Source organism: Cibotium barometz, chromosome 15 (genome assembly GCF_041138505.1).
Source record: "Cibotium barometz isolate CiBa-2024 chromosome 15, ASM4113850v1, whole genome shotgun sequence".
Classification (NCBI taxonomy): Eukaryota; Viridiplantae; Streptophyta; class Polypodiopsida; order Cyatheales; family Cibotiaceae; genus Cibotium; species Cibotium barometz.
In genome coordinates this window covers 46,353,890-46,377,126 of record NC_141060.1, presented here as the reverse complement: position 1 = coordinate 46,377,126, position 23,237 = coordinate 46,353,890, and the positions used below count along the sequence as shown (strand labels likewise).

At 44.0% G+C, this 23,237-nt stretch overlaps 1 protein-coding gene across 1 annotated transcript in view; it reads right to left on the bottom strand.

Annotated features, from left to right (window-relative positions):
* ATATH8 (Protein kinase superfamily protein) overlaps positions 1 to 23,237 on the bottom strand; it is a 93,638-nt gene that overhangs the window by 28,825 nt on the left and 41,576 nt on the right. Inside the window, exons 4-13 of the mRNA XM_086809764.1 lie at positions 18,827 to 19,002; positions 18,437 to 18,593; positions 18,258 to 18,310; positions 18,028 to 18,171; positions 17,783 to 17,887; positions 17,441 to 17,566; positions 17,027 to 17,224; positions 16,838 to 16,944; positions 15,024 to 15,186; positions 14,875 to 14,940 (exon numbers count right to left, since the gene is read on the bottom strand). Coding sequence (XP_086665890.1) covers positions 14,875 to 14,940; positions 15,024 to 15,186; positions 16,838 to 16,944; positions 17,027 to 17,224; positions 17,441 to 17,566; positions 17,783 to 17,887; positions 18,028 to 18,171; positions 18,258 to 18,310; positions 18,437 to 18,593; positions 18,827 to 19,002 — 1,295 coding nt within the window. The remainder of the gene's footprint in view (positions 1 to 14,874; positions 14,941 to 15,023; positions 15,187 to 16,837; positions 16,945 to 17,026; positions 17,225 to 17,440; positions 17,567 to 17,782; positions 17,888 to 18,027; positions 18,172 to 18,257; positions 18,311 to 18,436; positions 18,594 to 18,826; positions 19,003 to 23,237) is intronic.

Here is a 23,237-nt window from a genome sequence, read left to right as displayed (position 1 = left end):
CTGCCTCAAACCCATAGATACGATGTTAGAAAGTACGAAAATAACATAGTTTGACAAAAATAGTTGCTTTTATAGAAAATGACATGTAAGCCAAACAATAATATGATAATGCCAATTGATCCTCTCTTGGTGGTGAAGTGCGAGATAGAGTTTTTTTTTTGGAAATTATAGTGATGGACATTTTTTTGGCTGCGGAGAAGTATGCTTCTTTGTTTATTGTATGGTTCATGTGTACAAAAGTGGTTTGTAAATGCGTGAATGTAGGGTAGTACCTTGGCTAACTAGGGTACTCTTGGGTACCTATTCCTTCTTAGTGACCTCCCTAAAGGGTCGTTGAGATTGAGGTGTGGGGGATCGTTGTCATCTTTGCTGGTGAGGTTTTGGATCTCCATAATGGTTTGAGGGGCTGGCCGACACCGTGAGTGTCGTGTAATGTTAGAGATTACCTGAGGTGGTGTCCCGTAAGTGGAGGATGAGGCTTGGAATGTTGATAAGTTCAGGGTGCCCTCATCCACCAAGGGTACGATAACCATTCCCAAGGAGAGCTCCAGCATTGTGGCCCTTCTTTGCCAGTTGGCGATCTAATCCGGGGTGGCCGCGATCCATCCACTCCTGAGGATGATGCTCTCTTTCAATGTTCCTGTAGAAGTCACATAAAACTTGCAATACGCAAGTTTAGATCCAATAAAGAATCCATCTTCAAAACAACCGACAGTCACGGATTCAGAGGTGTTTACCACACGGTAATGAGAAAGAGAGAAAGTTATATTAAACGTCTTCAAAAGACCGAGTGGGTCTATGAGACCAAAAGTGATACAATAGTGTCCATGTAATCTCATCATGATACAATAGTGTCCATGTAATCTCATCATGGTACAAAAGAGGACAACAAACTAGAGCTATGAGCTGGGAATGTCAAATCCGAGCCATATGATACAAAGTGGGACCATCATCATCATACAACCAATGGAGCTAACCCCCTGGTAGGGGGAGGGGGTCATCAAGGATATCAAGCATGGGGTTAGCCTGTAGAAGGCCTCCTCAAGGATATCGAGCATGGGGTTAGCCTGGAGTACATATCCTCTCTATTAGCAAGGCAAATAACCCTCATTTAGTAGCCAAAACAACAAAAGTGACCTCCTCTTCAGCCCCAACAGTGTTCTTGGCTACAACAGAGCAAAAACCACGCAATACTGGTGTTGCTCCACATGCAACAAAGAGTAGAAAGCAAAAGGGAAAGAGAGAGAAGCATCACTAGAGATAGTGAGCAGCACGAGTGGCAAAAGTAGAAGAGGAAGACAAAGCTCATGACATCCAGCACAATCAATAGCATCAATATCTGCAAGCACACCAAGCAGCAGTCTTCAAAGCAAAAGCCAATAGCACAACAATGTTTTTTAAATCCATCTCAGCCTAACAAACAGTGCCCGCACTACAACAGTGTGCTTTGCTCAACCTCACTTACCAACAACTTCTACAGCGCACAGAGCCTCTTTAGCACTTCATTCCGACCATCACCCTTCCTCTGAGCTCTAGCAGGAGTAGAGACCCCATTGAGCAAAGCCTTCTGCTCAGCTCGACCCCTCTATGCACAGACTAGCCCAAACACACCCCTAGATTTGCAAAAGATCTGTACACCAACATAGTTGGCAATTGGATGGGGGGCCAAGTCCCGGGAGGCCACCCATCCTAGTTGTGTTCACGCCGATTAGCGGTTTCCACAAATTGGTCTAGCCATCTAGAGCCCAAAACCTTAAGGCCCGGTGCTACGCTTTGGCACCACTTTTCTAAACACCCCCCCTCCCTTGGTGCCAACTTATCCACTTTTTCTTAGCTCACACGTTGAACTTGTCCATGTTTTCTTGGCTCAAAGGCTCAACTTAGCTTCTCTAGTGGCTCAAAGGTTACACTTCAACCCAAGGCTCTGATTCCATGTTAGAACTCAGATTGCTGCAGGGTTGGTGTACAGATCTTCCACAAATCTAGATGTGTGCTGCACAGTGCACATAGGGGTCAAGCTGAGAAGAAATCTTTGCTCATTGTTGCCTCTGTACTCCTGCTAGAGCAGGATAGCTCTAAGAGATAAAGCGGTTTGCAATAGGAGCATATTAGCAACCAATGTCTCCACCAAGTTGCACAATTTCTGTGCCAACAGCCCAACCAAAAGAAGAAAATGGGAGAGAAGATCTTGTGGCTAAACCTTAGGGCTTGTAAAACCTAGTTGTGAAGAGACCTTGACTTTAAGGTGTTTATGAGGACTTGTTACACAGATTCCCATCACCATTTACACGGTTTTCTACATCTATTGATTTTAACATCAACAAGGTTGTCATTAAATCGCGCGTCATGGGATTCTTCATCAAACTTTCCTTTGTTAAAGAATTGTGTTGTACCCTTTGTTGAGAATGGCCAAGTCGAACCGTGTGCGAACCATTGTTTGAGTGATGTGTAAGAAAAGGGAGTGTGTGACCTCAAGCTAGCTTCTATCACTAAGTTGAATGGGCAGGCATGGCTCCCACCTCTCATTGTGTCCCATTATGTCTCACGCCTAAAGTGTAAGATTAGCCTAATTTCATGTTGATGGTCAAAGTTCTATGGAAGTTCTGGAACTTGAAGCAACTCACCTAGACTTCTCTAACCAATGAATATGGAATATAGGGGTGAGTATGCGTGAGTGCCAAAGGAATCCATTACTATGGGGGGGTATTTACTATTGAAAATTATAGTGATGGATGTTGTGTTGTTGAGTGGGAATATGCACCCTTATTTATTGTATGGTTCATGTGTGCAAAGCTTATCTGTCATTGGGTGAATGTATAAAAAAGAAGTGTGTAGAAGATTCAAAAATTGTGGATGGAGTTTGTCATGATGTGGACAACTTTTGGGCCCCATAGATCACAAGTGATTTGGCATTTTTGTGTGGAGATTATGAGCTCACTTGAACTATAACTCTGGTTGTTCTTGGCTCTTGGATGATGAGATGAGATTGATTATCGGTGTTTTGCCTTGATGTGCCATTAGTTGAGCCCATTTTAATCTAAGTTTGATTTCTTTCAACCAGGAAAATTATTGCTTGCTATGAACAACCCTAGCCATGTGAAATTTCATGTTGCTTAAAAGTGGCCCTAATGCCGGGTTTATGACATTAAATAAGTATAAGTAAGTAGATAAGTTAATGACCTTGTGTAAAGCGACTTTAGGAACCTCCCTTAATAAGTTATACAAGTGAGTAGAGCTCATAAATGGGTACCTATAATTAGTAAAGAGAACCCTGGAAATTATATAGGTGAGTAGAGCTCATAAATGGATACCTATTGTTGGGATCAAGGTATTGCTTGTGTGTGTGTGAACCACCTCCTAGAGAGTGGCAGTGTGTAAGTGTCTTGTTTGTGTGTGAACCCACTCTTAGGGGTAAAAATAATATGCCTAGATGAATCCAGGAACATGCCCAAATTCACCTTTTAGGAACGTGCATGTTATATACTCATGGTAGTCAACCCACAAGAATATATAACTATCAACTCCATTATGCATAGTATGGACTAGATACTATGATATCCCCACTAACATCATCAGTGCCCAATAGTGAGTGTAGAACTCTGTATCAAGATGTGCTCTCACACACACACACACACACACATAAGAGCATATATTCACACAAAGGCCTTCGTACTGAGTTTGAGTTTCTATCAAACCTCCGGAGATGCAGGGCAAACTCAGCCATAATGAAGCCTAGAACTAAGGGAAGTAGCAAATAGAAAGAAATAGTACAGCAAATAAGTAGTTGATAGGGCAAATGCACCGCTAAAGATAGAAAGAATAAAAACAATATCAACTGGCCGCAACTCGAACGAAAAATTCACAATGTAAAATCTGCATGTCCGCTAATACGGCTGAAATATATACCTAGATGAATCCAAGAACATGCCCAAATTCACCTTTTAGGAACGAGCATATTATATACTCATGGTAGTCACCCCACAAGACTATATAACTATCAACTCCATTATGCATAGTATGGACTAGATACTACAACATAATATCTAGATATTATGTGTGCCTGACGTAAGGAGTAATGTCATTGGAGCAGCCTTTGTAACCTATAAAGCTGCATGTACTTCATTGAAGAAATCAATCAACAGTCACATCATTGAGTAGTTTCCTTCACTCTCTGTCCAGCATTGTCTTCTCTTTTTAAACTCTCTCTCTATCTCTGTTTGCTCCATAGCCATGGCTGCCTTCCCCTTCAAGCCACCAAGCATTGCTTGTGTTTGTGTGTTAAGTTTTAGCCATATCCTAGAGAGTGGTAATGTGTAAGTGTTAGCGTGTAGGTGTCAATATGTTAAGTGTCTTTGTTTGTGTATGAACCCTTTCTTAGAGGGGTAAGAATAATATCTAGATATTATATGTATGCCTGACTTAAGCAGTGATGTCATCGGACAACCTTTGTAACCTATAAAGGTGCATGTACTTCATTGAAGAAATCAATCAATTGTCACATCATTGAGTCGTGTACTTCACTCTCTCTCTAGCATTGTTTTCTCTCTCTAAACTCTCTCTCTATCTATATTTTCTCCATAGCCATGGTTGCCTTCCCCTTCAAGCCACCATAGCTCAGCCATGTTTTAACATGATATCACAGCAAATGAACCTAATCGACCTGTACAACTGCACGTGAGCCGCCTCGACATCTAAGGCCGCCTTGCCACTGTCGCCATCAACACTTTGATGTGCGCAGCAACTTCTCTCTTCGTTGCCACCTCTTAGCTGCCCGCCACAACTTCTTGACCTGCTGCTAGGGTTGTTTCTCATACTGGTACGAACCTATTCGTACCGTATGGTTTATACGGTACAGTTTCGCACGGTACGAGTCCTCTCCCCCCTCCCCCGGCCCAACCTTGGGAAAAATTTTCCAAAAGCTTTATAAAAATAAAAATTAAAAAAAACTCGATCAACAAATATCCCAAATGCCTGCGATACTTCGTAACTTTCGTGTCCACCCAATATTCCAGTATTCCATATGGGGTTGTTGAGAGACCTAAAAAATCTGGCAAGGTAGACTGGTAGTGTACACTTGATTGGTAGGATGAGAGAATCTTGCTACATCACTTGGAGATCCCTGGTATAGGTAGACTAGACAGTCAGATCCTCAAGTTATGTACGAGGAAGAAGATTTGGATAGGGCCATTTTGATCTACAAAGGAGTCCCTAAACCTATCACCCTAGATGCACTGCCCGTATCCGTGCAAGGACGGTCCCTTAGTCATAAACACTACACTGAGAGACCTTTGGTATCGCATTACCCATGTAGGCTCTTTTTGGGAGACAATTGGGAGATCCAACTTGGAGAGACACATCTGGTTCCTCAAGCACTCTGGACCCCCCCCCCCCCCCCCCCCGCCCCGCCCCTCCCCTCAACCTTCCCTCACATTCAAGCTTGAAGCTCCATAGTTTCTAACTGTTTTAAAAAAAACCGTATTTTATCGTACGGTATCCCAAAATTTCATATCGTACCAAAAATTCTACGGTATCGTATTGTCATATCGTGACAACTAAGCCTGCTGCACATACACCTCAGTATCATCAGCCCTACCCATTGTTCCGACACCCTTGCAGTGGTTTCAGCAAATTGCAGCAGTACCAGTACTTGACTCAGTGTGTCACATGCATCCTGCACTTGGATGCCATGTGGACATAACTGTACAGCAAGTGCAGGACTTGGCTAGGTACAAAGCATTGGCAAGCAGTGAAGTAGACTTCCGCTATCTTCAGGGTTCCTTCAATCTTGCTTTGGTATTATATCCCACACGGCACAACTTGCAGTTACACGGTTACAGTGATTCATACTGGCCTGTGACTATGATACACGGCAATCCACCAGTGGGAATTGTTTCTTTTTGGGTCATTCATGCATATCATGGTTGAGCAAAAAGCAACCCACTGTTACCACATCTACTTGTGAGGCTGAGTACAAGGTGGCCTTTACAGCCGCAGTAGATTGTGTATGGCTGAGGAGATTGATTGCTTATCTTTGTGAGTGTCAAAGACACCCACTACCATACTCATTAACACTTAGAGTGCTATAGTCGTGGCACAAAACCCAGTGTTTCATGCACGTACTAGGCACATTGAGATTCATTATCATTATGTCAAAGAGAGAATACATGCAGGGGAGATCCCATTACTGCTCTACACAAGACAATGTTGTAGATCTATTCACGAAGGTACTGCCTCGAGAGAAGTTTGAAGCTTTCCACAAAGCTTTGGGCTTACTCTCCTACAGAGAGTGATCTGCTACCCACGTTGTACATCTGGTGTGAAAGAACACCTTCTACTTTAGTTGTATTATGATATTATGGAGTTGACCTTCTAGCTCCACACATTCCAATGCAATCTATTCTTTGCATCTCTCATCATCTTGTGTGTACCTGCTTCTCTGTGTGAGTGTGCTACTGTGCAAAACCCTAATTCACTTCCTATAGCTCCCCTCTTGGGCCAACATGTTTTTGCAACCGCATAAGAGATGGGAAATTAAGGTGACCAAACCGAGCATGCCACAACTCAGTGTCACGTAAAACTGTAGGTGTAGATACCTCCATAACACCATGAGACTCTTGTATCCTATCATACATATCCACTTTGTACAAACCATTGCACAATGTACCTAACATGACAATACAAGCTACATCTCGACGGTCATGAATTGAGAAACAATGATCAGAAAACTGAACTTTAAACCCAATTTTAGCAAGAGTAGATGATATTCTTACGAATTCCAAGTACATACAATGTGTCATGTAAAGTGAAAATGTCACCATCAATCTACATTCCCAATGCCTTTAATGGCATACGATGCATTATTAGCACATATCATGGTACCACCTTTAGGTGCATCTTGTAAAGTGGCAAACAGCTTCTTACATGAAGTGATGTGCTTAGGAACACCACTATCAAAGTATCAATCGGCATCAGAAACTCACATACAAGGAGAAGGCATACATAGAGTACTACATGTGACAAGCAATGCATAGCCATCATAAGCCAAGTTGGCCTATTCCTTAAGGTCATCTGTGGTAGCAACCAAACCTTGTTGCCTTTTCTTTTGCTCACTCGCAATACACTTTTTGCATTCTTCAATGACATGTCCAAGTTTTTGGCAATAGTTACACCGTTTCTTTTTGTCCCCACCCTCTTTTGACATAGGAGGATCTAAACGGGCAGGTGCCTTGCCCTCAGGCTTAGCACTAGAAGATGTCCCAGATTTATGTGTACAAATCTGAATTTCTCTTCATCAAGAGCCAAAGAGTGGTAGCAAATCCTTGATATAATTTAGGCAAACCACTGAGGACCGTAGAAACAAGTGAACTGTCAGGTATCACCTCATCAATATTGATTAACTGCTCTCGCAAATCCTTCACACGGGTGAGAAATCCATTCATAGAATCACCCTCAGTCATATGCTCCGTGTCAAGCTTTTTCCGGGGATAAGCTACACGAGCTTCATTGCTCTGATACAAAGAGGCAAGTATATCCCATGCACCCTTGGCAAAAGTACATGAACAAATATGAGGAATGACTTGCCATCTACATGAGAGAGCAACCAATGTATGAGCCTGTGCATCTTTAGCATCCCATCTGAGTTGTTCCTGTGTAGAAAGGAACAGGTGCAGGCGGTAAATTTCCAGTGGAACCACAGTCCCTAGTTCCAACAGTGGACTCCCCTGACGTGCTAGCTCTTGGTGCAGGACCAGCAGGTCTTAACTCAGCATCAAATACATATACCCATATATTATTTGCAACCAGTACATGCTTCATCATATATGCCCACTCTGTCAAGCTTGTCCTCGGCAGAGAGCATTCCAAATACATTATTATTATCCATGACTCAAAGCAAAACTAACAACTTCCCCAAGCAAATGTCACTCCACAATGCACTGCAAACCCTCAACGTCCACTGAAACTTGAAAGGCAGCCTTTTGAGATGCCCAAGGATTTACCAATGACAAGGACCTGCAAGTGTATTGAAATGACAGAGTGTAGGGATAGAAAAGTTATCTGAATAAATGCTTGATGACCAAAAAAAAAACCAGTGTGATGGGTGTCGGAATGTCATATGTCGATGCCGAGTGTACAAAAAGAGAGCACGAGGAATGCCGGATGCAACCCAAGACTCAATTCAGCTCTGTTTTTGGAGAAGCTGAAAATTTAAAGAAGGATTTTGATGCCCTAAACGGGTTCCGATTCGGGAGTTCTTCTGCTTGAGAGACTAAGAAAATGACGAGGAATACAAATGTGCAAAAACAGTGAAAAAATCTTCACTGTGAAAATCGGGCTCTGCAATGGTGGCGCCGCCGCAATAGCAAGCAGCGGCTCAACTGGCAGAGCGGGCGCTGCTAGGGTGGTGGAGGCGGAAATGCCCAAATCAATAATTGATTTGGGGCTTCTTAAATTAACACCTGGATGAGTCGTGTGGCATAGGCGAAACAATGGAGCAGGCGGCAACAGTTTTGCAGGGCTACACAAAGCAACAGATGTAGCGCCAAGCAGCAGATTGGTGCCAGGCAGCTATTGCCAAGGAGCAGCTAGCGCACGACCAGAGTACGGTCAGATGCGCCAGTGTACAGGCAGCAGGTGGACTAGTGAAATGAGGGGCTCTGATGTGTATGGGCAATAGGGCAAACAACGAAAAAAGAGCTCTAATGTCAATGTTGGGTCTGGGGAGCGATGGAGCTTGCAAGGTGAAGACGCATAGACACACACTCAAATAGAGAACCTTGTGAAGCTAGAAAACATACTCACATTAATGAATAATGAAAAGGTGAAGTACAAGTACTAAGGTCCTAGGGCTAGGAGCCCAACACACAAAAGTGTTCACGTGGGGAAAAAATCATTGCCATCATAAGGTAAAAAATGCCCGTGAGTAGGAGGTGTTCACACTTGAACTTCCCGGAGGCCAGACGGCTAACAAAGACTCGGAGGCAGAGGATTAAGATGACCCCTCGGGGTTTACAGGCTTTCAAGGACCTTAAGGTTCTCGCCCCACAAACTTGTGCAATAGACCCACATGTAAGGCATTGTGAATCCTCCAATGATCAGGCAATGCAAGACAGAAAGCAACCTCATTGATATGCTTGATCACCTTAAAAGGTCTGTAATACCTAGTAAAGAGAGGGTATGGTCCCTCCTTTCCTCGCCTCTTACGGAGTCTTGCTTTCTCAAATTTCAGCAATACCCAATCATTCTCTTTGATCTCCCATGCTTGTCAGTAACCCTCTTATGCTTATCCTCTGAACGAGCAATGGATGTCCGCACTTGGGCAAAGGCAACATTAAGATCTCTGGCATACTCATCAGTTGCAAAGATCTCATCCTTAGTGCGTAGGATGGTTGGCAATATCACTTTGCCATAAACAATTTCAAACGGGGTCTTTCCTGTTGGAGCATGCACTATGTTGTTGTATGCAAACTCTACCAGCAGTTTTCCCAAGCTGTTTTCTAATCTGCAACATAGCATTTGAGGAGATCCAACACTCTGAATTTGCAGCCTCACTTTGTCCATCCATTTGGGGGTGAAAAGCTGATGAGAATTTCAGCTTAGTGCCCATATTGTCAAACAGAGCTCTCCAAAAAAGGCTTGTAGTCCTGGGATCTCTATCCGCAACAATGAATTTAGGCATAACATGGTGTTTGAATACTTGTGCCACAAATATCTTGACCATATGCTCAGGGTTAATGGTGTTCCTGACCAACAAGAAGTGTGCTTGCTTGCTAAATATGTCAACAATGGTCTAAATAGCATCATTTCCTTGTTGAGTACCAGGTAAATCCACCATGATAAAATCCATTGCAATACTTTCCCATGGCTGTTAAGGGAATAGGCAAAGGCTGGACCAAACCAGGAGCCTTTTGCCTATCAAACTTGACTTTCTAGCAAGTGATACATGCACGTATATATGCATGTATATCTTTGCGCATTCCTGGCCAAAAGTAGTAGGCGTTATACCTCTATGTCCTACATACGGAGGAGCATGGCACTCATCAATGACCTTTTGTCTCATGTTTGACACAACACATAGGCAATTATCCCCCTTTCATCACATAAGAGGCATGTGCACGTCCAGCTGAGCGGCGACTTCAACATGATAGAGGAGAGACTTGGAGGTGGCATAGCCACAGTCTTAGGAGCAGAGTATTTGGCCTGGGAGGAGATGATTCTAGCACTCAAGGGACACGACCCTTGGCATCTTCCAAAGTTTGGTCATAGCCTTAGCTTCTCAAGATCGGATAGGAGGAGCACCGGGCCCAACCTCTCTAGACTAGACAGGTTTTATGTTGATGAGTTGGCTTGCAACCGTGGGGGTATGATCGGTATCCTGGCAGGCACTACCTTTTCTGATCACGCCCCGGTCATTCTATCCTTAGAGGACCCCTAGAGGCATGACAAGCATGCAAGCTCTAGGATTCCGGACAGCCTCATTCAGGACCCCGAGATATGCAGCAAGATAGAGCAGATATGGGCGGGATTGGACTTCATCTCAGGCTCTGCTACGTGCACATTGGATGTGGGCCTAGGGGAGATCAGCAATTTCTTGCAGGAGGCAGCAGCCCAAAGCCAATTGGAGGGATTTCGGGGGCAGGAGAGGAGTCTAGCCTCTTTACAACGGCTTCAGGAGAGGTCCCCCGATAGTAGCGAGTGGATCGAGAGTCAGCTTACTGCCGCCCGCACTAAGATTAGATCCACCGAGGAGAGGAGGGTGGAGTATAGGTATCATGCCATCGCTTCATTCTGGACTCAGGCCTGGGCAGCAGCCAAGCGACCAGCCCCCAAGGGCTGCACAGCCAGTCGGCCAGCTCTTAAAGGGCCAGTTAAGCAAGTCGGCCAGCCCAGATGGCTTGCATAGCTAGTCGGCCAGCATTACAAGTGGCATCGACAGAGTGTGGGCAGCAGCCAGATTGTCCATGTGAAAGGCACCCAATTAATAGCATAGAAAACACGTCATGGGATTTATTCCAGCAGGACGACTTCTGCTAGAGTAACCTGACCAGCAGAGGGCTTGCTTATAAAAACATGGGCCAGTCAAGAGTCAAACCATCTCATATTCACAAAGAGTTGAAGGCATTCAAGGGCTAGGACAGCCAAGGGAATTCCTAATGCAAAGGTCAAGAACCAGGTCATCTTCAGACTGAAGGCTTACAGCCAAGGAAGATCTCCAAGAGTCAGTCTTTTTCTCATCATTCAATAAAGCAAATACACCATCCTTGGTGGGGGTCCTTGCAAAGGGTATTTGGGACCCAATCAAGTGTACTGCACCTTCTTGGACCTTAGTCGCTCTGAGCAGAATAGGGTGATCGGGATGGACATCATGAGGCTAGATGCAGAAAGGACATGGTCCAGCCCGCCCCTACCACTAGGCACGAAGATGGCCCACTATTGGGACCATATTCTACATCTCTCCCCAGATGGCTTTGTGACATGGTCTACATACATGGACACCCATCTCTCACATGGCATTCGCAATGCCATTGGACAGATCTGCACTTCATCACATCAGCTGAGGGTAGAGATTGGCAGATACGAGGGGATGAAGCCAGAAGACCGCATTTGTCAGCTATGTCACCAGGAAGTGGAGTCAGAGGAGCACTACATATGCCAATGTACTGTGTACTATGAGATACGAGGGAGATACTGGTGTCTCGTCCGAGAGGGTTTTGGACCATTACGACATGTGATGGAGATTGAGGATCAGAGGTGTTTGGGGCTTTTCTTATTGGAGCTCAAACGCCATCGAGAGGCTCTCCTACGAGCCAGGATAGCACACCAGGATCCACCCCGCCAGCGAGCCATGACAGATTTTTTCAGGGCCAGGACCACCTCGGCAGATACGACCTGGACTTCCACTACCCCTCGACGAGCCAAACGTCCCATAGACGTCCTTCAGGAGGAGTCACCCTTGAGAGAGCCATAGCACTTTGTCGAGCAAGACGCCCACGCTTACCAGGACCTCGTCCATGGCCGCTTCATCACCGGTGGATTAGAGCCATCATCACCCACCACAGGAGACAACTGCCCCGCCACTTTAGTTTCTCTATCTTATAGCACCCCATGAGAGAGATCCCGAGATGAGAAGATTACACCAGTCTTATTCTAGTTGTAGATATTATAAACTTTTGTTGTACCTCAGTAGGAGTATTTTCCTTTCATAGCTGTTTAGGACTTTTTTAGTCCTTTTTGTCTTACTTTTGATGAGACACCATCAGTTGTGTACTATGTTTTGGTCTCATAGGCCACTTTGGCCTTTCGCAAACGTTAATATATCTTTCTTTCTTTCTCTCTCTCTCTTACTTCCGCTACATTGTGCAATTGTCAAGAACCAAGGTGCTGAAGAAAGTATAATCCTATCTGTAAGCTTCCGTATGTTACACAGTGTGCAAAGAAAGAATTCTGTATTACAGCACCTCCTACATCTACAACTTACACAGCCAAGGATGTTTTGCTGGCTACTACAGAAAACACAATCATCAAAAGCAAAGCAAAACAGATGCAGTAAATCAACACAATCAGGGAAGTCAATTTGAGGCTTTTTTTTTAATTTCTCAAAATCTTGCTTAATTGGAGCATTAATCTTGAATCTCCCATCATTTTTCAAAATTGAGGGCATAAATCAAGCATTAGAGTGCTGCCATAGCCTCCTGTAACATCATTTCCAAAAAGCCGTAATTTTTGGAAAACCCCAATTTCAAAAAAAAACACTAATTTCAAAAAACCCTAATTTTTGAAAACCCTAATTTTTCAAAGCATGAAGTAAAAATCTCTTATCTTCTTTGAAACTATGAGCTCTCACATGTTCATAAACAAGTTTAATGGCCAAGATTTCCACACCTTGAAAATGAAGATAAAAGTTTCATTTGGTGAAAGAAAATCTGTGGGGTTTGGTGAAGATACCAATGCAACATCTTCCTCCAATGCTGATGCACCCAATGAAAAGGAACCCAAAACACAATAGTATCTATTTAGAGCAGGGAGGGCATATGCCGTCATTATTCTTGGCTTGGGTGATGACTATTTGTATCACATTTTTGATCTAGAATTGTATGTTGAAGCTTGGGCAAAACTTGATTTGCTTTTCGGTGCCTATGATAAAAACTCAAAGCTATCCTTGAAAATCACTTTCTTTGAGTTGCAACTAAAGATAAGAGAATCTCTTGCTTCACATGTCAACAAAATGAGTCAACTAGCTACAGTTAAGTCCCCAGTAATTGAAGATGATGCCATGGCAATGCTTCTCAAAAGCATGCCTGCGAAGTACGACAACCTGGTGACTACCTTGAAGAACATTGCTAATCCTACCTTGGAGGCAATCTATAGTTATTTACAGAAAGAAGAAAGAAAGAAGAAGAAAAGGTCAACCGAAGCTGTCACAGAACAAGGTTTTGTTATAAAGACCAAGGGCTCATATAGAGGACAAGCCAAAGAAAAGTCTTGCAAGTTATGTGAGAAAAGTAATCACTTAGAAAAGGATTGTTTTAGCCTAAATCCTTGTGATATTTGTGGGAAAAGCAATCATCTTGAAAAAGATTGCTATTCCAAGAAAAACATTGCTAATATTGTTGAAGAGTTCCATATAGGAGACCAAGATTGGGACCCCATAACTCACATGTGAAACTAGAGCCATGTGATTTATCCTTAACCAGGAAACCTGGCATGAGAAATCATGAGCCTAGATTTATCCTTGACGCTATATGAGGCAATCCCTTGAGGGAGGGTTTGTTGGGATCAAAGTATTGCTTGTGTGTGTGTGTGAACCACCTCTTAGAGAGTGGTAGTATGTAAATGTCAGTGTGTAAGTGTCTTGTTTGTATGTGAACCCACTCTTAGAGGGGTAAGAATAATATCTAGATATTATGTGTGCATGAGGTGCGCAGTGATGTCATTGGGGAAACCTTTGTAACCTATAACGGTGCATGTACTTCATTGAAGAAATAAACAGTCACATCATGAGTCGTGTACTTCACTCTCTCTAGGAGTCTTCTCTCTCTAAACTCTCTCTCTATCTATCTTTGTTTGCTCCATAGCCATGGTTGCCTTCACCTTCAAGCCATCATAGCTCAAACATGTTTTAACAACTATAATTAGTAAGGAGAACCCTGGAGATTATGAGCTGACTTGAGCTATAACTCTAGTTGTTCTTGGCTCTTGGATGATGGGATGAGATTGATTATTGGTGTTTTTGCCTTGATGTGCCATTAGTTAAGCCCATTTTAATCTAAGTTTGATTTCTTTCAACCATGAAAATTATTGCTTGCTATGAACCACCCTAGGCATGTGAAATTTCAACAAACGTTGCTTAATAGTGGTCCTAATGCTGGGTTTATAACATTAAATAAGTATAAGTTCATAAATTAATGACCTTGTGTAAAGCGACTCTAAGTTAAGGGAACCTCCCTTGATAAGTTATATAAGTGAGTACAGCTCATAAATGGGTACCTATAATTAGTAAGGAGAACCCATGGGAGGTCAAGACCTGGAACAGGTCCATGCAAGGATCATGCCTAAGACCTGAGAGTTTGGTCCTGGTGGTATGGAACTCCAGGACTTGGGTGAAGGGCCCTGCTGTGATATTTGTCTGGCCAAGGTAGTCATAAACGCATTCCATCTTATCTTTGCTTGACCTCAACCAGCCCAGGATCCTATATCAAATAAAGGAGAGGGTGTGGGCCATACCATATATTGTATGCCCTTTGTGAAGTATGATACGTCAGATATCAAAGTAGCATAGAAGTGTTATATGCCACTGATCACGCATATAAATGTGCATGGGAGATGGCATGTTTCCTCTCAAAACCTATCAAACATATAAAAAATTTGCAAGCCTACCTTACTAAATTTGATGTCTGGTATTCCCTCTTGAGGCACAGCATCACCTAAGGCTTCCTCTAGCTCCTGCATTAGATACCTTTAAGTATTAACACCTTTCTCTGCAAGCACGCTACAATGAAAATTGTGGGCAAAAAATATGCATATACCAGAGCTATTGATCTGCGATCGATATAAGCTGGAAGAACCTCCATATCAGCTAGGTCTTGCACAAAATTTTTCCAGTCTGCATTTACTATGTGTGCGACTGATGCGAGCATGGCCAACTGGTGATGCTTCTCCATTCGACAAAGCAGACCAAAGTCTAGAAACCTGAAAAAACGAGTCAGAGCTTCAAGGAAAATGTCCCAGCAGATGGCACACTGTTAAAGGAACAAAGGGCATTTAATAATTATATCACCACCTAATTTGTCACTTAAGACAACAGGAAATTAGTGCACATGTGAGAGTAGGGTTGAGTATTGTGCATGATGACAAACCCTCGTTGGCCTTGGGGTATCAGGCATGCACACCTTCTGATCAGCTATCTTAACTCACATTGAGACTCTTTCAGTAAGCACAACAGCTACAAGCAGCCGATTGGCCCATGATAGCACAACCACTCACCCACTCCAAGGACATACAATTACACATGGGATCCAGTCTTCCAAGAGGAGGAAAGGGAAACCTGAGGAGTAAGAGCATGGGTCGAGTAAGCAAGTCTACTTGAGGTGTAAGAGGGTGGTAAGACCAGGGGGTCCCCAGCCTTAGTTTCACGAATCATAGCCTTCCACTTTTCTCCACCCATGCCACAGGCCGACAATCTTACTTCTTTTCCTTCCTCACTGATCTTTCTAGGCCAAATCCTGCTCCACTTTCTATTACCACCCCTTCTTTTCTATCACCTACATCCTGTATACAATCAGAACCTGCTTACACTCAAACCAAAGGTGACACTCCTGTCACACCAACTTACTAATCCTTGGTCAGCCATGTCACTCAATAAAAAAACTCAATAATCTTACCCTTAAAAGCCACTGGTATGTGATGAACAACCTACAGGTGGAGGATAAGATTATAGGAGCACGTCACATTCCACCTCTGCAAACGACAAGGCTTCTTAGAGGAGGTACACATTACATATCATACATTGCAGAGGCTTGTAGTCACAACTGGTGGCGTTATGGACCTTTACCAAAAAAAGGACCTGACATCGGACTTCTTGACAAACTTAATCTCATGGATGCATGTTACATCTCAACTAGCCACTGACTGATCAAGATTAAGCAGGAAATTATGAGTTTTATAACCTGGAATTTGGAATAATATACATATTGAACATTCAGAAAGATACCGTATGAACTGTACAGATCTGAGGTGAATATGCATAACATCATCAGTAAGATGATCTTATATGTCATGATCACCAATCCACCACATTCCCCACCTGCAGGTCAAAAACCAATGGGAGACCTGTAGTGCATACTAAGTGCTGCTGCGGCATGGAACGAAGCTGTTGCGTCCACTGGAGTGGGGTCCAGCATATGCTCACATGACAGCCTCCTGAGACTCGTGACATCAGCAAATGTATGCTCGTCCACCCATTCCTGCTAGCATCCTCCCCACTATGGCAGTCAGTCGGTCGCATGAGCAGGAATAACATCCTGACACCCATTCCTTCCACTTCTCTGCTAAGCCTTCATGCTCGGCAAGCTCTTACTACAATTGCGCTGATTCAGTCTCATATGTCACTTTCAGCTTTCCATAGAGATTAACTCAACTTCTCTACTTTTTACTTTTTCTGTATGCTGACGATAAATGGAAGAGATCTCTTAACAAAATACTTGGATGATATAAGTGCTAAATTTAATGGCAGATGTCATTAACCCCCCTAAAATAGATTAAGAAATGAAATGGCACCCGAAAGCACGCCATAAAATTTCAGCACACGAGATGAGTGCATGTAAAATATAATAACACTTACACCATTTGGCCTTCCTCTGTGTAAAGCAAATTTCCTGGGTGCGGGTCCGCGTGCAAAACACCAGTATCAAGCAGTTGCACAAGTGAAGCTTCAACCCCTTTGTTGACCTGCACAACAACATACTTCATTATCAAGACTCTAAAATTAAGTACAGCAAACCTTTAGTCCTAAGTGACTGCTTTATCGTACCAAAGAAAATAGACGTTGCTTTGCTTTCAATTGTTGCTCTCTTAAGTACATGTCTCCGTCGGGATTTGGCAATCTTGCAATCAGTAGCATTTCAGCAGGACGATCCCCATTTATCCATTCCATTGTCAGTACCCTCTTTGTTGAAAGGCTTCTTACCACTTTTGGTACTTCTAAAAATGTTAGCTTCGAATGTGCTTCCTAGGACATCAAAAAAAAAAACACAAAAGAATATTAAATGACAGTACAAACTGATCAACAGGAGACATGACCAACGCGCGCACACAAGGCCAGTGACAGTGCAGGAGATTTCTACCTGGTTATAGAGACATAGAAAAGCAGTTCCTTAACACTTTTCTTAGTTCAAAAACAAGAGAACATTGATGCACGCAAAAATACATATGAAAGAACAAAGACCTGAAACTCAGCCGCATTTGCAGCTTCACGAGTGTAATCCAACTCCCCAAACAAGCCTTGCCCAAGTTCATCAGCATATAGTTTCAGGTCACTCCTCCTCTTTGCGATTTCTCGTAGTGCAGCTAGCTGCCAGATGGACAATTCCAATAATAATATTGCATAAACATCAATCCATCCAGCAAAACCCTACTTCAAAGCGTAATGTATCAGACGATTGACAGTTACGGGAATTCACATCTCAATAGCTTCAATAGATAGCCAAAATGTACTCACGCACACATGCACACACTGTGTGCACAAACTCATCTAAGGACATCACTACATGGAAAGAAGCACACTCACCCCCATGCGAAGAATGTATATATCAAGAGCAATTGAGTGTAAGAGGTTGGGGCGCTGCACTTTGACAGCCACGTCTTGACCGTCGGTTGTCCTCCCCTTGTAGACCTACAAAGCCAAACGACAGAAAAAAAATCCTCTTAAGCATCTTACTAAAGGACCTAGAAAGTGCTTTCATGCAGCACAACCTCTAATCAAGCCATATTTGGAAGCCACAAGATCATGAACTGAATAGATCTATTCTTTACCTGGCCAAATGAGGCAGCTGCTATGGGCATCTCTGAAAGGTAAGGGAACACGGCATTCAAAGGTCGTCCAAGCTCTTCCTCAATTATGGAAACAGCCTCACACGTTGGGAAGGGAGGCAAGTTGTCTTGCAACTCAGCCAGAACCTGAAAAAGAAATGAACCTTTAAAGCCCTTGTATGCCAAAACAATTTGGCATTTTGTTCTAATGATGCAGTTACAAGAAGGCAAACCTTTGCAGCATCTGTGCCTACTAAGTCTGGTCTGGTTGCAAGGGACTGTCCAACTGCAATTCCAAAAAATGATCAAAGACTGTGAGAGCTAAATACTAGTTGTCATAAAAGCAGACAAAAATGGAATTTACACTATTACACGAATCACCACCATAAAATAATGGCTGACAGCAAGCAACCTTTAATGAATGTAGGTCCAAGCTTGATTAGCGCCTCCTTGATCAGCTCTGCTCCTCTTCTCCGTGCATAAGCTTCGTCATCGGGATTCAGCTTTGGATGTCTCAGAAACTTCTCAATCTCTAGCTGGGTGATGGCGGACCCAAATACTGCAGATACCTTAAAACCATTGTGACCAAATGAGACCAACTATAGTCCCCCAAAGGTCTTAGAAAACAAGAAGCTCGTAAGTAAACCAGCGAGAAGAAGTGTTTGGCCATTATGAGAGTGACAAGAGGGTTTGACCGTCTTAAATTTTTCATAAAGCAAGAGCAACACCACAGATATGTGGGGAATTATTCCTGAGATAAACAGGCATGGAGATAAACTCGTGAGCCTTTGATTATTCTTACCTGAAGAATACGGAACAACAAGACATGAGGTCGCCTGTTGAAATATGCTGCTATCATATGTGGGTCATAGCATGGTTCCAACGGGATTCGCCATGCCATTAACCAGCCCAGAGCAGTGTGAAAGTAACCTTTTACAGCTGTGACATCAGCTGCCAGAAGCTCCAAACCAGACAATCCTGAAAGCATACCGCATATCAGCATCAAATCTCAAGACAAAGACAAGATGATTTTAAAAACAGCAAAACTTTTAAATAAAGTAGTTCTTTATTGAGCATTAAGCATATGAAACCCTTCAAGTACAGGTTACAGAGCTAAGACTGAATGGCGAGGACACTTCAAAGCCTGAAATGGAATACAGCCTAGATACTTTAGATTGACACTGCTCTTACAGATACAGATCATCTCGCCAAATTTAGTAGAATCATCTTGCGATCAGAACCCTAGATGTGCATACAAGATGTGAGCACTAGCCTCATTTTAAAAGGCATCACCAGAAACTGCAACAGTCCAAAAACTAGGTCCAAAGGTTCTCTTCTAAGTCGGTGCGGCCATATGGTACCCATCTGGATTGTCGGGAGGTACCATGGTCTTGTTCTTTGGTATCCACGGGGCTACAGCTTTTGTCCAATCAGGTGGGTGACAAGACTATCTGGGGCCATGGATGTTGTCATGGCGTTTCCATCCAATTGCCTTCTTCTTCTTTCGTCTAGCTTTGTGTCTCTCACGTGGTACAACAGTGCAGGTATGATCCTAAGAAAACTCGTTCACTAGGCAGATGGGAGGACTACCTTGGTCTTGGGACTGAGGGAAAGAGGCTAAAAAATGGTTTAATAGTTTGGATAGGTAGGTTCGGCAGGATTCTGATCAATTGGAACAGCTTTCAAAACTCAATTTTGCAACGGAAGAGATGCGGCAACCTTATGGCAACAGATTCTTGGTATGAAACAAAAGGAATTGGATGAATATGCTGAATATAAAGCTGAATTTCTGAGGTGATGGGGCAGGTGGATTAGAGCGTTTAACTAATCCTGGAGTGGTGGTAGAGTTTTTGAAAAAGACAGATTTATTATGGGCCTGCATCCTCTGCTTAAAGCTAAAGTAGAGAAGGTTGAACTTGCTGACTTTGAAGAAGTAAAAGCCAGAGGTTTGTATAAGGCAAAGAAGCACAAACAGAAGAAATACATACAAGTGGAGATGGAAGATGAAGGACCTTCAGCAGCAAAAGGAGGGGAAACAGAAATAGAGGGCAAGGAAGAGCAAACTATGCTAGGAGGGCACCCTCAGGTAATTCAAACTATTACTCCAGAGGTAGTTGATAGGTTAAATGAGAATATACAGAATCTTTCCATTAACTTGGCACAGGGCATAAGAGTGAGAGAGGGTGAACACAGAGAACCAGGTGAAACAGGTGGAACACGTAGAGGTCGAGGAATGGGAAAAGGAAGAGGGCATATCCTTAATTTGCAGTGCTGGAATTGTGGGGAGCTAGAACATGGAATGTATACTTGTCCTTGGCCTAGAACGGAGCCTGGTCAAGCCTTCCTCTTTGTTGATTTCCACCTTGTACTTGTTGATTACCTCTTGCTAAAACCTGAGGTGTGCATTTGGTTGAGCTAGAGAAGCTCAGAAGCCCAATGAAGCAACAGACTTGGATGCATTAGCTGCCAAAAGGACTAGGAGTGAAGGGAAAGAGCTATGGATGAAGCTGGACCATCAGAAGGTGCTAGAAAGAAAAGCAAACCAAGTACAGAAAGACCAACAGCAAGGAAGAGAAGGAGGATTACTTTGAGGAGTTTTCCATTAGGAGAAGGAATAGAATCATATAATATCAAACAGGATCTTCAATAATTCAAGCCTAATATCTCCTTACCTCAACTACTTGCTATGATGCCAACACTAAGAAAAGAATTTGCCAGTTGTGTAAGTGTGAGGCCTCATAAGATTAATCCTCAACCTATGGTTGAGGTAAATGTTGCTCCAGTAAATATGGATGAAGATGTGGCTCCAAATGTGGACTATACAATTAAAGGTAAGGTTGTACCCAATACCTTAGTGGAAGGAGGAAACAGATATGCATCTGTCACGTGCATCCCGCACTTGGATGCCACGTAGACATTTCTGTACAGAAGGTGCAGGACCAAGGATAGTGAACTGGTCCCATGTGAGCCCAGTCCAGGACGAGACAGCCAAGGATCCATCTCAGTCGTCCGAGGTCATGTGTGCATTGTCCTGTACATGAGTCCAAGGTCAGGTGTGCACTGTCCTGCACATGAAACAATGCCAGTCCGCGCTGTGAGGCTCCCTCTGGAATGATGTCAGTTGTTCTGTATGTTTGGTCTGCCACCAGATGTCAGACAGTTGTGTAGTTGTAGGTATGCATCAGGTTTGGACACAGGGAAGGCTATGGGCCACCCCAAGGGGGCCAGGCAGCCCCAGGGCTTACCCACCAGCCCAAGGAGGGGCTGGGCAGGCTGTCGGCCAGCCCAAGAGGGCTTGGCCAAGCAGCCGACTTGCTTTTGGGCCAGCCCATAGGGCAGCCTGGACTGCAGGCGGCCAGTGCCCAGGTGCTGCCCAGCAGCCTGCACTGGCCTGGACAGCAGCCCACAGAGGCAGCCAGCACACGTGGGAATTTTCAGCATTAAATGCTATTAAAACAGGTCGTGGAGGGAAAGTTAACCAGCCGACCAGCATACTGAAGGGGTATAAATACCCAAGGTATAATTCAGTTCATTCATCTAATCCTCCACCAAGAGCTCAAGCATAAGAGGCTAGACAAAGCCAAGAGGGTGCTAAGCAAAGGGGTGAAGGATTCAGGTCAAGGGCAGGGTATTCCCAGCCAAGAAAAGGTCCAAGAATTGCTGTATTTTTCTTTCAGATTTCTCATCATTCTAATAAAGCAAATACACCATCCGTGGTGGGGGCCCTACAGAGGGTAATTGGGACCCAATTTGTGTCCTCTCCACCTCTCCCTCTCTCTCTCTATTTTCTGCACTTCTCCTTTCAGTTTGTGCGTTAATTTCCGTCGCGAAAAGAGTGCTGAATTCTGAGTATTGAAGTTACCGATTCTTCTCCGAAGCTTCCGCATATTACAATGGTATCAAAGCCTACTTCAAGTACAAAGATTCAGCAAAGAAACCAGAATTTTTTCTCGCTCGTGTGGTTGGTTTTTAGACACCGGTGGACTACCCCTTTCGGAGTGACTCCTGTCCCTCGAAGGACGGTTGGTTTTTAGCCTCTGGAAGCCTCCGGAAGTCTCCCACATAGATAGTGGATGGTCAGATTGCGTTCCGGAAAGGAATTGCATTTTCTTGCTATGGCGAGCTTCGACGACGAGAGAGACCAAGAACCATGGGGCCAGAGTGCACCAGGCAGCCCAGCTAGGGCACCAAGCTTGAGTGTCACAGACATGTTCCAGTAGATGATGCGAGCAATCGCAAAACATACAGCCAAGTTGGATGAGCAGAAGGCGCAGATCTTGGCTCTGGAGGAGCGTACTCGCTCTCCAGCATCGTGTTTTCCATCTCCTCTCGTATCCCAGATACCAAATCCTCGACACAAGGACCCTCTCGCGGGGTGACAGCCGCAGCCAAGCTCCTTGCTTGAGTTGCAGATGTGTGCATTGGAGATCCGACAACGAGAAGACGACGCCATGCGACGCATGGAACACAAGCGTTACCTCTGAGTTTTGGACGCCAGATTGACACCGGCAGCGCCCTCTAATCATTTCCCGAGAAAATGAACTTTAGTAAGTATAATGGTAAACTGGATCCCACAACTCTTTATTCATGGTTACATCAATTTGAAGCTTACTTTGCCGCAGTTAGAAAAACAGATACTGACAGAGTGATCTTAGCCAGCTGGTACTTGGAAGGTGATGCCATTCCTTGGTGGACTCAGTGGGCTCATGCCCACACCAGAGCAGGTATGGCAGCTTATGTGTGGGACGAGTTCGTCCGCGACCTTAAGCAGCGGTTTCTACCGCCCCACTACCTTGAGCGACCCGAAGACGAGTTCAGGGGAGCGCGTCAGAACGCGCAACCAGTCCTTCAGTTTGCCAATAAAATTTTGACTTTATGTCTGCAATTAGGCTTATCTGATACGGACAAGAAAGGGCAGTTTTTGTATGGCCTGGACACGCAAATCCAATGGGAGGTGTGTATGTTTAGGCCAGCCACCTTTGAGGACGCACTCTCGTTTGCGCAGAGTGCAGAAATGAAACATAATGGTGGCAAGCCCAAGACTTCCCAGCCGGTTTCTCCCAAGGCTAACGCCTCGGGGGGCAAAAGCCAGAACCAGACGGGGTCTTCCCCAAGACAGAGCCCGAGAGCCTCTGGCTCCAAGAACTCGAACAATGCATCTAAGCTTACTCCAGACCAGAAAGCGGAGGCAGGCAAGACAGGTGGCAAGTTAA